Genomic DNA, 18402 nt, shown 5'->3' with positions numbered 1-18402 from the left:
GAAACTTGAAGTAGCAATTTACAAAAAAAAAATACCACCACACTTGGTTTATATCAACAATCAACATAATCTAAAAAATGCTAAAGATAATATGTTTGAAAGATTTAAAAAAAATATTTTTTTTTATACGAACTGTAAATCATAACCTTATATAATCTAATCTGTCCATTGGAAATAAATCTGTAACTGTTCATGACTCGTTTTTCCTTTATATTTGTTTTAAAACTTCTTGTTTTATGCGTTTGAAAACAACAGTTTCAGTTTAATATTTTTCTCTTGGCTGCAGGATGTTTTGGTTGATAGTTGTATTAACCTTTTATTCTGCACTTTAATAATACAGTATTTTCATTTATAAGATTGATTTGCTTTTGAAACTGTTTGATATTAACAGTTAACTTACAGCATATTTATTATTGATAAAACAACAGTTTGCTGGGCAAATGACTTGTTCTCAGCAAATTGCAAACAGTTTATTCACTTGTTTTTATTAACTTAACATTCATCAGAGTAAGCAGACAGCTCTGTTTGGTGATTCAAAGTATTTGCTACGCATTATTATTATTAGGAGGAAAAAAACTGTGTACTGAAGTGAAACAACAGTCTAGTAAAGTTTTGGATATTTTTATATTCATTGCTGTTAGCTGTTTGTGATCATATTTAAAAGTGCTCCTTTGTGCGATTGTATTAAAAAATAAATGTAAGTAGTGATACACTTTAACTCAGAAGTGATGAAACCAGCAGAGATTATTCATAGAATATACCAGCAATTTGTACAATGTTCAAGTGGAAGCTGTCTATCAACAGGTTAGTTTCTTAAATAAGGTAAGATTTTTTTCTGTGACGAGCAACGGAACGGTATGCCTTATCACTTAAAAGAATAATGACGAATATCGAAGCGGTTAAACAAATTATTCACAATCTACAAATTATGTTATAAAATTGCAAGATAAAAGTCTCTGTTCAATGGATTTCAGATAATTGTCAGACTTCATTAAAGGGATTAGTTAAAAAATTTCCCAGAAGCTTCTGATATGTTATGAAAATAAAGGAGACTCATTTATTAGAATTTGTTGCTTGAATATTGTCCATTTATGTTTCCTGGTGATTTGGACTGTGAGAACAAAGTTTAATGAATTTCAGACCAAAATGTTTAAATAATAATTTAATAGTTAAAACTTAACTTTTTTATTTAACCATCCTTCAGTAGTTATCAAATGGCATATTATAAAAATGAATTTTTAACTTCACAGGCTTGCTGGTATCAGCTATTGCTAGCTAATCTATTAATCAGTTCAACATTTTATAAGGATATATAAAAAAAGACAACCCTTAAATCAGACAAGGGAATACTGGTTCTGTTTACATGTTAGAGGAAAGGCTAATTGTACTGTTGTATTGTTTTGCTCTGATTTTTTTATTGTTTTTCCCTATCTTAATTTATGACATTCAAGTCAACCTGGTGTATAAATCTAAGTTCATTGGCTTTGGATGAAGTTGAGCTTAAATTGTTGTGATTCATGGTGATTGTGCAGATAAGTACACCAGTGGATTGTGCCTTAGCGCTTGTCAGTGGTATTACAAGTAAAGTGATTTTTTTGTACACCATAATTATTCCTGACAGCGCAGTCATTGTTAGCATTTATAGTTATTTATTATTTATTGTAAAAATTATTTTAAAAGTTCTTGTAGTTTACAATAATTTTCTGATATTCAGTTAAGTTTCTCAGGGAATGATAACTTCTACAGCTTTTCTTGTTATCATTATGGTCAAGTGGTTTTGTCTTCCCTCTGCCTTTCATTTTTCTGGAAAATAGTGGGTTCAAATGAAAAAATGGAAAAAATAGTGGGTTCATTTTTCTGGGAAAAAAAAGTGGGTGGGTGGGATTGAGAGAGTTGGGGGAGCGGGGGAATGTTGTGTGTGTGCGTGCACAATTTTGTTATAAAGACACTGTAAAAACTTTATAATTTTTCTCTTTTGCAAGTACCAAAATGAGTAAGCTGCTTTTTGCAGATGGTGCTGTATATCTTTAAGCTCAGAAAACAGCAAAAGATAGTAATCGGCACTTGGCTTCTTTAAATTAACTAAGTTATCTTTTAGTTAAATTTTACTTTCTATTTCACTTAAACAGTGTATAATTACAGAATTTATTTGTGTTGTGGGGCTATTTTAACGCACTAATTTAGAAAACAATTGAAGAGATCCATTCATAATAATATTTTAGGTTCTAAAATCTTGTTTTGTAAGCTAAGATTTATTGCTTGTACATCACAAATTATCTAGGTAGTACAATAAAGCAATTTCCATAAATATGTTATATTGGCTTTTTTTTTTAAGTTGAATTAATGATTAATAAATTATTGTGTGTTTCAGTATAATGAAAATATTTATGTAATAATAGTAATAGAAGATGTATATAATATTCTAAACTCAAAGATAAGGTTAAATCAAATTAAATGTAAATGAAGTATTTTTGAAAACAGCAATAATTATTGCATAATAACCAATTAAATTTGCAGTACAACTGAAATTGTATTTGTTCTAGTTTTTATTAGTCACAAAGGTATATATTAGTGACAAGATTATGTAAACATCTTTAGTTCACCGATCACAAACTAGATATATTATTTTTTGTCTCATAGTAACAATAGATAGACATTTAAATATGAGAAATTTTTAAATTCTACATTTTTAATTCTGCTAATTATATTAGTACATAAGATTATTATTAACATGTTATCTAGAACTGGTTGTAAAAACAAATTTAATATTAAATAAAATTCATATTACATTGTTTTTGAAATATAATGATTAACAATTAGCTTTTACATTTCATGAACTTTTAACCGCCCCGTTTTTTTTACCTCTTTATTTAACAGATAAACTACTTTTTTCATTCTTGAACTGCAACCATTTTAAACTTTTTTCTTCTATAAATGTAAATATTCCAATATTACTAATTCTTCTAATCTTATATATATTTAATATTTATTTTTATTATATACTTATTATTTGTTAGCTCAGTTTTTCTTTGGCCAGTAATAAAAAAAATACAAAAAATTAATGACGTTAGATGCAAATATGTGCTTTCATTAAATCTTATTAATATTGTTGAACCTAAATAGCAAGTATTATTAGTAGCTGAAATTTTTAATGCGTATTTCATAATAAGACCAAACAAATCCTTTTCTTATTGTTAAATTTGTTAGCATAAATTGATAGATCGATTATATTAGTTTGAGCATTGTTCAGTAATTAGACATGACTCTAGAAAAGTTATTATTTATTCAGTGATAATGAAGTATTAATATTTCCAACATTTAATTCCCAGCTTCACTTAGGGAATTGTCTCATCATTATGTGAGCTTACTTACCCCAGTAGTAAAGAATTGTTCACCTCAGTGTCCGAGCCATTCTTGATCCACTCATTGTTGCTGAAGTTGTTGCAACATTTTGAGAGGACAAGAAAAAAAAACTCATGGTGCAAGATCAGGATTGTAGGTGGCAACACTCCTTTACCCATGATTTGGGTACAGGTCACATGTTATTATGCAAAAGAATTATACATTTAAGAGAAAACCACTATGTTTCCTACTTACATAAACTTATCGCTTGTATTTATCTTTAAGTTTGAGAATACACTATAACTAAATTAATAAAAAAATTAAATAATATAACACGAGTAGTCCATATTCACAAATAAAAAATATCTTGCGTAAACAAAAACAGAAATTGATGTGACATATTTTCAACATTAAAAGTACTAAAACATCACTTACTATAGCCCAACTAGATAAAGAAGGAACAGGTATCTGGAGCAATGGTTTCTAATGTTACATATATATATATATATATATATATATATGTATTAAATAAAGTAAATGTATGAAGATGTTAGATAATGGCTTCTAATTTTATAAAGAGTATAATGTGGGTTGGAAATAATGTTTGTTTATAGAAATTGATTATTAAATTGCACATTTTAAATGTGTTTGCTTGTAGAGAATGTGCTGACTGACTTTAAATTATAATATATTATTATATAGACCGTAATAAAAGCAAAAAATCCGTGAATGTTTACTTATGTTCGTAGTTCAGTAGAGTACAATGCTTAAGTTTTTTTCATTAATTAATATAATTTACTTGTTAGCAGACTTTTGTTTTATTTTTTCCCATGTGTATGGATTGTTTTCAAAAAGATATAGTAAATAATACAATACGAAGGAATGAATATTCAGTTTTTTATGTAATTTAGTATTTATATAGTAGGTTTAGTTTTTACATGTTTATTTTGCAGTATATGATTATGGTCAGTAATTCATTCTGTTGATGTTTTTGTGTTACTTAAGAAATCTGTAGACAACTAAAAATTATGAAATTATTTTGCAGTACCAGTAATATAAACATCTATTTTTGCAGCCACCACCTCCACAATTGACTGGTGGCCCTTCGACGCTTAGCCTACAATTGAATGATCCACCTAACAATGAGATAGAAGGGCCATCTTCAGTGGATGATAAGAAGGAGTTGCAGCAAGGCTGTAATGATATTAATTGCTCTTGTCAAGATCCTGATTTTCCACATTCTAAGCTTGTTACGCTTGATGAAAAAATATCTAGTCCAAGATGGGTTGTACCAGTATTACCCGATCAAGAACTAGAAATTTTAATCAATGCTTCTATACAACTTTGCAAGACTGGTAAGTTATGATTTTTATTTATTTTTTTAAACAGTTTTAGAATTTAAAGGTTTTTAAGAACAGTAAAGATTGTCACTCAAACATTTCCGACCTGGCCTTCTTTTTCTTGATGTTTCAAGAGCTGTTATCGGTTGCACTGTTCATGACCATTTAGGCTTCAGAAAGGTTTGTACACATTGGGTGTTGCACGTCGTAACGGAACGTCACAAAAAATCCAAATAATCAGTGGCTAAATGAACTGGCGGCAGAAGAATACAATGAGGGTATATTGAAGTTGGTGGATCAGCACAATAAATGCCTTAATTCATGTGGCAATTATGTAGAGAAGTGGTATAAGGTATGTAGTTTGAGAAATAAAAAAATATTTATAAAGTGTTTTCAGAATAATTTTTTTTTACAATGAAACTGTCTTTACTTTAAAGATAACCTCTTATATGTATCCTCACGCTGAAATTGTTTTTTTTTTTCATATAATACACACACTAGGTTAAAAAATACACAGAATCTAATTTTTGTGACAAAATATCAATTTTGTCACCTTTAAATTCTTTACTGACTGATACAATACATTTGTGTCAGTACTTTTTCCAGTCTTCTAAGCATTTCTGGTATGGTACTTAGCTCCTTCAGTCTTCTATCTCTTCAATGTTGACAAAATGTTACCTTTCATGATTTTTTCAGTTTGGGAAATAGGAAAAGTTACAGGGAGCCATGTTCGGCGGTTGCAGAGGCAAAGGCAACAGTGTTTGTTTTTGCTCAAAAATTCTCAAACGATCATTGAAATGTGAGCAGATGCGTTAATGTGATGCAATTGCCATGAATTATTTCATCACAAATCTAGGTATTTTTTTTTGGATTGTGTCACACAAACATTGTAAAACCTTCAGGTAGTAATCCTTATTGACTCTATGATAGTGATTCAGCGATGGTCCATAATCATTTTCTTCACTTTTTCAGCATCATCATCAGATGTTGTCTAGGGTGCTCATTGTCTTCATCTTGATGGCTCTGTTGGACACATTTGTACCACTTGTAAATGCTTGTTTTATTCATAGAAGAAACGCCAAAAGCAACATTCAACATGTCCAATGCAGTGCTGCACTTTATTCCATTCTTAAAGCAAAATTTAATGCAAATTCTTGTTTCCTTTTTTCCACTAGTTAAAATTGCCGACCCTGCTAAAAACACGTATAACCTTTTCAACAGTCAACAATAAACTAAGCTTCCAATATGGCTACCGATGTAAACATACATTAGGGACAAGTTTACCAACGCAACAAAAAAAATTTACCATTGGACTCATACAGCCTAGAAAATTTAAAACTTATAAATATTTTTTGTTCAAACCTTGTTCGTATTTATTCACTTTTTATGAAAATAATTTATAATGACAAAAAATGCACACCTTTGCTCAGCATGGTTGATGCTGTTCGGTTTGTAAAATTATTTGTTTAGATTACTCTGCCATATGTATTTATTACTTGCCATATGAGGTGTAAAGGTATAAAGACTTTCACAATATTTTATATATCTGCTAAGATTATCATAATTGATTTGATTGTTATTTTTTGCCTTTCTAGCATTGCCACTCTTAAAATTTGTAGTTTTGGAGTACATCCAAGTGTTTTGAAGTACTTCCATTCGCAAAACTATTTTTAGCACTTAGTCTTCCTGAGTTGGAATTGTTAAATAAATTGCAATGTTAAGCTCCTCACATTCACCGTTCCATAGCCTCTTCTGCTTTGTCCCTTCTGCTCTAACGTTTCTACAATTTCTTGAAACTAATCCTTTTTTTTTTTTAATTACAATTTTAGATTTTTAAATGTTACAATGGATTTACTCAATCTGATGTGTAATGTTTAAAAACCTAAAATTAAAAAAAAAATGACATGGATTAGATTCAAGAAATAGGGAACCGTTAGAGCAGGAAGGACAAAGTAGAAGAGGCTATGACAGTCAGGCTCATAATAACAAATAAGCATTTAAACAAGCTATGTTGTTCAATCCTAATAACAAGGAAACATTTCATCAAATATTTATATTATGTGTGTTAGTGTTAATTTAATTTAACTGTAGAAGGCTATGAGTTAAATTTTTAATTATTGGAATCTGCACTATTTGTGTTTTGCACTACACATTATTGGTTTTTGTTTGATGTATAATTTTTTCTTTGTTAAAAAGTGGGAGGAACTTACATCACTATTTACTCTATTACCCCAGCTCGGGAAGATTCGTTGCTAAAAGTAGTTTAGAGAGTGGAGGTATCCTGAAATGTGTAAATTGCAAATGTTAAAATAACAGTGCTAAGAAAGACAAAAATAAACACTCAAATCAAAGGTACAATTTAGTTTGCTGTAAGTGTATAATGTAATGTAAATATAATTACAGAACTTTGTGGTGATTCTTTTGTCTCTTCTAGCTTTAAAATAAAAAGCATAAAACTCATAATTTTCAAGAATTGAAGTATTAAGTGTTATAAAGCAGAAATTTGTCTTTAAATGTTTCATTGTAGCTATATTTTTACATAACTTGGATATAAATTAAATTAATTATATTTTTACTTTTTATGTTAGATAAAAATGATTTTTTTATTAATTTATAACAGGTCAGGATGTTCGGAGCGAAGCATGTCAAAGATTTTTTAGGGAAGGATTAACGATATCATTTACAAAGATATTAACGGATGATGCTGTTAACAGTTGGAAATTTAACATTCATAATTGTATATTGCAGAACTGTGATAGATTAATTGAATTGTGTGTTGTAAAACTGTCTCAAGACTGGTTTCCGTTACTTGATTTATTAGCTATGGTGCTCAATCCTAATAACAAGTAAGCATTTTATGAAGCTATGGTGCTCAGTTCTAATAAGTATACATTTTATCAAATATTTATGGTATGTGTGTCAGTTTATTTTAACTTAATTGCAGAAGGCTATGGGTTAATTTAAAAAAAAATTTGGAATCTGCACTATTTGTTTTTTGTACTATGCGTTATTGATTTTTTTGTTTTAAATGATATATACATTTTTTCTTAAATATCTTTTATTTGGTAAAGTATATTTTTTATATTTAAAATCACTTATACACATTTTTAAATCTGCGTATCTAATTAAGAAGTATAAGTTGGTTTACTATAAAGCTCCTCGGCCTTGGATAAGCTCTTTGTATATAGCCAACCACTGATAAAAAGCATATATATACCTTGAGCAGGTCTATAGCAGAGCCCCTCATCATCAGAGCACATAAATAAGAAAGGTAGAGTAACTCTAAAGAGGTTCACATGCTTTATATGGATGTAGTGGTTGTCTAACAAAATCCGTTAGAAAATCATGGGAAGAAATAATGATAAAGGAAAGAAGAAGTGGATAGTGATTACCTTTAGATGGATCATGAAAAAGACCAGTTCATCTAAAGAAGTATCTCAGGCTCTTTATAGACATTGGTCATCTATTCTTCTCACAGTGGTTTAGGAGATTCAGGATATATTTATACATGGTGAGAGCTGCACAATATTGATGGTTATGTTTATGTTGTGGTAGCTATTCCTCCAGATATTAAGGAGGCACTTGACATGATTTAAATTATATGTGTATTTATTCAGTTCTGCTGAGTACTTGTCATTTTCATGTGCATATTTAGATAATTATGTGCAGGCTATTTAAAATTAGTTTGTTTAAACAAACTAATTTAAATTCGTAAGATGATTTAAAGTATTGCACATTTTTTCTGGATAATAAAATTATTGCCTTATTGCACACCTAGTATGACTACCACAACCAAATAATTGCACTTTTGATATACTGAGCCTTGATTGAATATATTAAGAGCCTGTACCTTATGTTAAAAACTTAAAAAATTTGATTTTTTCATTATGATCTAAGGTTTAACATGTCAAAAAAACTACCCTTTTTTTAAATAGAGAAAATTTAGTTGTCACATAATCTGCATTTATATAGAAACAACACAGTGACATCTTGTTTTATGGCACTTGTCGCAGTAGATTTTTAGGCAGTAAAGATGTCCGTAGATCTAGTGCTGTGTCAGTGACAGAATATGACTGATCTAATGAATAAGTGTTAACAATACCACAACTCCGAGTATGGTAGTGTTGTATGAAGAAAAATAAGGAAACATTCTAATAATTCAATAATCTTTATAATTACAACAGTATTTTTAACTAAAAATATAAATTCTTGCACTGTCTTCTTTAAAAAAAAAAACTAAAAAAATACAACAGGGATACAATTTTCTTTTGTAAAAAAAATGTATTTAAAAAATTAGCATAACAGTGTAGAATAAATTATGTTTTAAAATATGGTATAAATAACTCAAAATATAATTTATCTAAGTCATTGTTGTAGTGGTGTGATATATTTGTTCATATTTACATGAGGGTCGTTTGGTTTGACACAGAAAACAAGATTTTCAGAAATTTTTTTATACGTTTCATCACAGTTCCTCTGTAATTCAATACATTTAGACCAGCTATTAACTTTTTAATACCCTCTATATAATCGGATCTTTCCAACTCTGCAAAATAAGGTTGTCTCAGCTTTGACCTGATCATTTGAAGTAAATCTTTATCCAGCGAGCTATTTCTTGAGGTTTGGGAATAGGAAGTACAAGGGTACGGTGAAAAGTTCAGAGCCTAGATAATAAAACATTTTTCTGGGAACATTTTAATCTATTTCAACATAGGCACCACTAATGTCTATACTTTTAGCCCAACTTTCCACAAGAGTGCTTATGCGAGTCAATATGTCAATTTATCCAACTCCTTCTACGGTGGCAATAACTTGCCATTGGTTAAAAATCTTTTCGTCATTTTTGTTGTTGTTAGGAGACAAGTGATAGTAATTGGGAGCCAAATCAGGTGAGAATATGGAGGGTGTTGGAGCAGTTTGAACTGTAATTCATTGATTTTTATTGTTGCAATGACTGAAGTGCGAGCTGGAGCATTGGCTTGATAGAAAAGCACTTTTTTTTGCCAAATTATGTTTAATTTCATTGCTGAGATGATGCTGCTGCAGTAGTACTGCTTAATGTTTGCCATTAATTGCTTCACCCTTTTCTAGATAATCAGTGAAAATATTTTGACGTGCATCCTAGAAAACAGTTGCCATAATTTTGTTAAAGAATAAAGTCAATTTTGCTTTTTTTGGAGCAGGACAACCTTTTACAACTGATTGTTCTGACTGCTGCTTTGTGAACCCAACTATCATTAATTGTCACAAAACAATTTAAATTTCTTCTGGATTGTGCTGAAAGAACTAGAGATGTATTTTTGGCATTGTTTTTGGTTGGGCGTGAGGAAACGTGGCACCCATCTAGTAGATGCTTGTTCATGCCCAATATTGTGCAAAAATTCTGTTGATATGCATACAGACTCTGCAAATTTATGCAGTGTGACTTGTTAATCTGCCAAAGCAATTTTATACCTTTTTTCCATCATTTCTGGTGTAGTCAGATCAGAAGGGATGTCTACTGTGTGATTCATACTTAGTGCATGTTTGACTCACTTTAAACACCGCAATATTTAACTGCTGTTGTATTTAATGGAGAAGAGTCTCCCAATGTCATATCAAGTTCTTCTTTAATTTATTTTGTACTTAAACCTTTCAGAAAACGTAATTAATCACTGCCAGAATTTTTTCTTTTTTCCAAAAAATGTCCTAATTCGCTACTTTGACCCTTATTGTAAGAGACTTGAACTTTTATAATAAGCTAATGAAGAAAAGAATCATATGATGCTTTCAGGAAGTTAAGTGTACTAATATAATCTCTATGTGAGGCACAGAACTTTTCACCTTACCCTCACCGCTGAGAAATCTGGGAAATGTGGCACATTTGGAAACATTTTAAAGTATAGTTCATGAAGTTTTGCAGCAACAATTTTAGAGGTATTATCATGGTGAAAGCACTTTCTTTAAGCCAGGTGTAATATTTAGCCTGGTAGTGCCCTGCAACTGGTTCAGCAGTAAAGCATGATACTTCCTGGTGATCGTCCTTCCTTTTATCAAATAATCTTTGGGTATCACACGATTAGAATTCCAAAAATAACCCTAGCCATGAATTCTACAGATAGAATCCTTTTTGGTTTCTTTGGTGCACTTTCACCTGCTCATACCTATTGTTTGGTCTTTGGCTTGTAATGGTGAATCTGTGCATTATTTGTGGGCATGGCTGTTGATCGATTCCCTATCTTTTTGCTTGACAGTGCCACTAGCATGACGACTCCTAAACTGAAAACCTTGTTTGTTTTGCGGTTTGTATTGTGAAGTTCAATTCAATATGTATTCTGTAAAAAGTTTAATTGTAATTTTCCAAGTGACGATAGTATTCATTGATTGTTTGATCAGTTTGAAATGACTGGATATCTGTGCAAAGAGAAAAGTATGGGATGATCAAGGGTGTCTGAAGAAAATATTGAACATGTCAGGTACTCTTCCCTGCTTAATTCTAAAGCATCTGTTAGGAAGGCAGCTGTGAACTAGCAATGCTGGTGATGGCAGTATTGAATTTTTTAAGAAAATGCTTACATATGCGTCCCTATTTTTACAGCTATTACAAGGTTTGAAGCTTCCATTACTCCAGACATGTTGGTTAATGTATGAACAGATTCTCCTATTGGTTAGATATGTGCTGCATGATGAAAGGTGCTATCATTGAACACTTTAACATGGACAAACCACGTAAGATGTTCTTTAATTTATTTGTTGTTCATTATTGGAAGTTAAAAATTGAAAAATGTAATAACTTTAAAACCTTGATACTTATTTTTGTCCTGTGTCTCATGTTGGCTGTTAGTTTTTAGATTGTCTTTTATATATATATATTGTTCTAGCTTCTTCATTTTTAATCCATTTTATATTAATATTATTTATTATTAGGTTTCATACGTTCAATGCGTCCAGACCATCGGAGTCAGTACCATTAGGGTCGGCACTAGCAGATGAGGAGTTATTTGCTAGACCACCTTCTGATGCAAGATCGCCCAGAGGATGGCTAGTTGATCTTATTAATAAGTAAGTAAATCAATGAAATTAATTATTTTGAGGATGTAGATAAGATTAAGTTTTACCATTTGTCTGAGTTCATTAAGTAGTAGTACACTGATGGGGATGTCATAGCATTCACATCATTAGCATCCTGGCCAAGGTGGACTGGAATATGTCAAAAGCTGAGGTTTCAAAGATGACCTTCAGTAAAGTCCGTAAGGGCTAGCTATATAGGGAATGGTGAAAGGGTGTCTTCTCTTATGGGGGAGCCGTAACCTTTAGATGTTAGGTTTGTTGCCACTGGATAAATTGACCAGCTGTTGAACATTAGGAATTAAAGAGTCCTAGATTTGTCCACAGGCAGCCTCCCTCTACCAGATACCAAGAATTCACTGGCTTTTCAAGTTCTGACATCCTTAGTATGGTAGGGTCAGATCTGCAACCACAGAACAAATAACAGGAAAGAAGGGATCATGGATAAATAAAAGTGGTTTGTGAAATAGGTCTTATCCATTGAGGAATATAAGGGTAGTTAACTGTCTTGACTTGTACCATGATTGTGGTAACTACTTATTATTAGTATACACATGTGAATGTGTTTATGTATTCACACATTGTCAGTATATGCGTGTGCATGCATATGTGTGTATGTGTACATGTGTGGACATACACACACATACACAAAAAAAAAACAATGTATAAGACATTAACACAGCTTTCATAGCAATTATTTATTTGTAATTCTTGATACGAAATTTGATGGTTTGAAGTGAAATAAAATTATTTAAATTCCAAAATAATATTATACAAGGGCTATTTATTAAAGTCAGTGTCATTTCAGAAGTAAGTTTAAGTTGGTACTAGAATATACCATTAACTGATTGCCCACTAGTGCTGTGGTCAACAGTAATAGTAATTTAACAGTTGGTCATAAACCTTATTACTTGTTATCCAGAAGGTTCTGGATTTGAATTCTGGTCATATGCTTCAAAAATTCATTCTCATCATTAGTCACTGAAAAAATAAAGAATAAATATATAAAGTTTGTTAAATGAAAATTACCCGTCAACATTTCAATTAAGTAGCTAATTTTAGAGAAGAATTTGATTAAATTTTTCTGTGCTTTTGACTTATTCTGTTCACTGGGTTTCTTAATAAAAATGAAAAATAAAATAATAAAACAAAATATTATATACATTCCATTTTTCTTATTTCTATTAGTATTTTTCTCCTGCTGAGTTAAAGCAATGTGCATAACTTATTTTTCACAACAGAAAGGAATACATTAGTTTGTTGGGTTTTATTATCTGCCCCAGTCTTTGGGCTATAATGCATATAAAGCAACTGAGGTACAAGCGGAACCAGTAAAAAGTTCTGCAGTCAGAGTGTCTGAGAGTATGATCAATACACAGATAATCTGTGATGTATCAGGGTGAAGCTGTTGTAATAGGGGTGAAAATCATCTGTATTTTGGTGGGCTTGGAAAGCTGATTTCTAATCAGATATGTAGTTAAGTGAAGAAAACTATGAGAAACCATTTCATTTGTCATTTTCCCTAGTAAGAGATGCTTGTTATTTTTGAGAATGACTTCATCTCAGATCCACTTACAACCATTATAGTTGTGGCAATTAACCCTCATGTATATTTTAACTCATATTTTTATAATCAAACAGAATGGTTAAAAGGAATTATCTCTCTCATGATGTATATGATTACCGATATACTTTGTGTTATGTTATTAAATTGTGATCATGTGCATGTCTATACACACATACAAATTCCCTGTGATACATGCGTGTGCATGCATGCACATTCATGTGTATAAGCACGTGCACGCGCTCATGTATCATACTGATGTAAGTTCTTGGCCTTACTCAAAGATGGTGCAAGTATTATCAAATGACTATAATATTTGTCAAGTATGATACTTAGATTGTGTGTTGTGAAGTTTCATATGCCTGTATTTTAGTTGTTTCTGATAATTGAATAAAGCAAACAAGTTTTAATATTTTCTGAAAAGTAGCTAAAAATGAAGTTCGATTTGTTATAAATTCTTTTAAAAGGTTTAATCTTGATTATGGGCATACAAAAATGAATCCAGTTAAAAGGATTCTTTCCTTTTGTTTTTGATGAAAGAAGTTTGATGCTAAATTTAAGGTGTTGTACATCCATTCAAGATGATGAACCACTTCCATGCCCAACAACTGCTATGGTCAATGAAATTGCCACAAAAACCATAATGCCATATTAAATGATCGCCAGCTGAAGGTATGCAAACTAGCTGACATTGCTAACATCTTAAGAGACCATGTTTACAGCATTTTGCATGATGTTTTGAGTATGAAAAAGATTTTTGCTTGATTTATGTGTGCCGTATTTGCTAACAGTTAACCAAAAATGGAATATTAACTTATTTAAATGCGATTTTGCCAAGTTTCTTCAATGTTTTTGTAAGAGTATTTGAAACATGGATTCACCATTACATACCAGAGACTTTACTGGATTCCAGACCATAGGTGAGAGAACCAAAGAAAACAAAAATGATTCCATCTGCAGGAAAAATTAGTGTCAAGCTAAACTTCCTTATTTGGCCAAAAAGAAAGTACTCTTTCACAAAAATAATATGCCTGAAAACACATCTCAGATAGTTCCTGTAAAACTCCATAATCTATGCTTTGAAGTGCTTTCACATGCACCAGATTTTCTCCCAATGATTACTTCTCTTCCCAAACCTGAAGAAATGGTTCGCTGCACAAACGATTCACTTCAAGTAATGAAATCAAAGCTGAGGCAATTGTTTATTTTACAGAGTTAGAGAAATTTCATTATATCGAAAGAATTGAAGTATTAATAAATCATTATTTTAAATGTGTTGAATTGCAAGATGACTATGTTAAAAATTAAAAAAAGTTGGCAACACAGTAGTAGGACTTTCATGTCACGCAGCTAAAGCTGCATTCTTGAAAATTCCTACAACTGTCGGTTGTTTCTGAAGCATGGCTTACACACACATGCACAAAACTTAATTTAAAGTATTTATAATTTTATTTAAATTTGAGGTCTCTAAATAAAGTATGAGACTGGTTCAGAAAAACTTTTTATTTACAATCCAATTATACATGGACTTTATCTTATCGCCTTCGAAGTAGTTCCTTGAGAAGCCACACAATGCCTCAAACGGTTTTCTCATTCTTCATAGCAGTGGGAACTCTGAAACCGGAATATCCTTCAGATGGTTGGTTAAATTTTTTTAAATGTTTTCTACTGTTTCAAAATGGTGTTATTTGAGGTGTTTTTTTAAAGTCTGGAAGAAGAAAAAGTTGCAGGGACTGAAGTCGGGTAAATAAGTTGGTTGAGGAATACAGGAATGCTTTTCTTTGCCAAAAACTCATTAATTGATGGTGCATTGACATAACGCAGCATCCATTTGTCTTTGATGGCAGGTTTCATGCGGGCAACTCTTTTCTGCAGTCTTTCAAGAGTTTCTTGGTAAACATATTGACTTACAGTCTGTCCTGCAGGCAAAACCTCCTTATGGACAATGCCATTATTATCAAAGTTGTTTTGATTTGCTCATTATTGCTTCTTTGGGATGCGGTGAGTCTGAAGTGTCCCACTCCTTGCTCTGGCGGTTTTGTTTCTGGGTCATACTCAAATATCCAAGATTCATCACCAGTAGTAACATTTTTTAGAAAATCAGGAGCTGTTTCAATTCGCCCTAGAATATGGCAGCACAGTTCCACCTGTTGCTTTTCTGTTCAACAGTGCAGTTTTTTAGGACCAATTTTGCTTAAACCTTTTTCATGTCAAAATTTGATGGACTGTGGTATGGCTCAAATTAAATTGTTCTGCAATAATTCTGATGGTTAATTGTTGGTCATACTGTATCAAGTCTGATTTACTAAACATTGTCGTCCCTTTTTGACGGTATTGGTCTTCCAGAGCATGGATCGTCTGCAACTGATTCTCGGCCATCTGAAAATGCTTTAAAGCACTGATAAACTTGGGCTCATGACAGAGCATCATCTCCATACGCCCTTTTCAATTCTGAAAATATTTCAGTAGCATTATCGCAGAGTTTAACACAAAACTTGATTGCAGCAATATTGCTCATAATTAGTATCACTCATTTTTGTATGCAAACAGAAACTTGTTTCACAAAACATTTGTTTACGTCTCACGTGACAACAGTAGATTAAAAATGTTAATACCTATTATAAATCAGCTGTTCATACAACCATATGTTAACTAGTAACTTTACAGTGTTGCCAATTTGGCTGCCAAAAACAACTGGTTTCATTACAGAGCTAGACTGAGTTACATTTTTACACTTTAAAATATTTATTTAATTCTACAGTTTATCCCTTACAACTACAACAGCATTTTTGGGGTGGTGGTGCAGTTTTTGCAAAAACCTTTTTTGTAAATATTGTTATTTTTCAATTGTTAAAAATTTTTGTTTAAGAAAAATATGACCTTAATTAGGCAAAATCTCGAGAAACTGAGGCTCACCTTGCTCTACAGTCTCATCATCTTAACCTTTTAAGTTGAAAATTTAATGTCATCAACTCCCCATATATAGAAGTAATTTGGTCAAAATCGGTCTAGTAGTTCTGGAAATATAAGGTGATTTAGAGGCCAACAACGAACACATACATGTGCATACAAACATTAACATCAGGAAAATTTTCATCTGGTTTTTTGGGTTCCTTAGGTGTTAAAAGGTCAAGATCTGGCGAAAATTGCATATGCCCAAACTGGATCGATTACAATAATCTTCCCCTTCTAGAGCTATGGCTCTGCTGTAGTGGTATTTAGATTGTAAAATAAACATTCTGAAAAATATTTGTTTTGAATGTAAATATTATGTATCTTAATGCAACATCTTAAACATATTTGTGCAGACCTGAAAAAAATTAAATATTTGCATTGTTAATTACATCAATAATTGCTAGTTTACTAACTGGTTTTTTGAAAACCACTTTTCCTTTAATATTAAGATAATCTTCTTATAACGTAATGACATTATACAAGTGATTCAAAGAAACTGGAAATTTAAAAAATTAAATAACGTTAATGAAAAATATTTTTTAGAAAATCAATTTTATTTCATGTAATTGTACAAATGTAGCCATTTTAGGATACATACATTTTAGTTTATTTTTTAAAGATGACATCTCGCAGGTGACCTCCTCTTCTACGTAAACACTCACGAAGTCTCTTCGTTAAATTGTTCACGGTTTGACGTAACATCTCAACTGGAATTTCCGCAATTGCTTCTCGGATCTTTGCCTTCAGTTCTTCCGTTGTAGCAGGTCTACTGTGGAACACTTTGCTTTTAAGGTGACCCCACAAAAAGTAATCGCAAGCTGAAAGATCAGGTGATCTGGGTGGCCATCTAATGTCACCGTTTTGTGAAATGACACGTCCAAACAATCGGCGTACAGCTGCCATCGATATTCTTGCAGTATGTGACATTGCTCAGTCTTGTTGAAACCAGGCTGTGTTATGAATCGGTGGAAATCTCTTTTGTTGTTCCACAACAAAGATTTCAAGCACGTCTACGTAACGAGCTGACATCACTGTAATTGCAAGACTGTTGTCATCCTCAAAAAAATAAGGGCCTATAACACCGTAAGATGACATAGCACACCACACGGTCACTTTCTGACTGTGCAACGGACGCTGGTGTAGCTGCGTAAGATTTTCATGTGCCCAGTATCTGAAATTTTGCTCGTTAACAAATCCACTGAGGTGGAAATGCGCTTCGTCTGATATCCACAGTTCGTGAACAAACTCTTCGTTATCATTTATCTTCTGAAGCATTACATTACAGAATTGTGCTCGCACAACCGCATCGTTCGGTTTCAGTTCCTGGACGATCTGCAACTTGTACGGATGGTATTGTAAGTCCTTCACTAACATTCTTCGAACACTTGAACTATGAAATTGTAAAGATGCTGAGAGACGACGGATTGATCGATGTGGACTTCGTGTGACAGCATCTTGTAAAGCTTGAACGTTCTGTGGTGTACGGACGGTTCGCTCACGGCCTGGAGGTTTCTTTTTCATTGCCGAACCAGTTTCCTCAAAATTAGATATCCATGTTTTAATTGCATGTGCTGATTGAACACGGTCGTGCCGTCCCAGATTAAAATGACGGCGAAATTCTCTACGCGCTCCCGCCACACTGTCATTGTTTTTGTAAAACGCTTTGATAGCAAATGCACGTTGCACACCACTCCAAGGATCCATGACAACTAAATGGCAGGTTAGGTTAGAGAGGCTAGCGCCACTTATCTAGTGGTGCTAAAAGCCCACGGCTACCAACACAACTTTCAAAATTTCCCGTTTCTTTGAATCAACCTGTACTTGAATAAAAATAATGTAGTGTGAAATGAAAATTCTTTGTAGTTTTTGGTTTCATAAATAACAGAATCTTATCTGAACATTATTTTACACTTTTCTAACCACTTAACATTGCAGAAAGTGGCTGTATTATTTCGTAGACATGTAATGTTCACTAGTCTGTGGTTTCTGACTTACAGGGTACATGGTTTCTGACTGCGGTTTTCGATATTACAGAAAGTATTTAATTTTAATGAACCATCTATTAATTTTCATTTGTTTCGTATCAAATTGTTTTCATTCATGAGTGAAATAAGTTGTTAGTTTTTGCTGTTAATTTGAGATTAGGACTGCTTT

The 18402-nt window shown here is 32.0% G+C and overlaps 1 protein-coding gene across 5 annotated transcripts in view; it reads left to right on the top strand.

Annotated features, from left to right (window-relative positions):
- The window catches only part of faf (ubiquitin carboxyl-terminal hydrolase-like faf), a 173171-nt gene that overhangs the window by 16669 nt on the left and 138100 nt on the right, over positions 1-18402 (top strand). For all 5 annotated transcript variants that reach the window (XM_075380487.1, XM_075380491.1, XM_075380488.1 and 2 more), the window contains exons 3-5: positions 4418-4697; positions 7303-7528; positions 11589-11723. In XM_075380487.1, the coding sequence (XP_075236602.1) occupies positions 4418-4697; positions 7303-7528; positions 11589-11723 (641 nt within the window). The remainder of the gene's footprint in view (positions 1-4417; positions 4698-7302; positions 7529-11588; positions 11724-18402) is intronic.

The sequence above is a fragment of the Lycorma delicatula genome, chromosome 12 (genome assembly GCF_047948215.1).
Source record: "Lycorma delicatula isolate Av1 chromosome 12, ASM4794821v1, whole genome shotgun sequence".
Lineage (NCBI taxonomy): Eukaryota > Metazoa > Arthropoda > Insecta > Hemiptera > Fulgoridae > Lycorma > Lycorma delicatula.
Note: the sequence above shows the minus strand (reverse complement) of the source record. Positions and strands in the feature narration are given on the sequence as shown.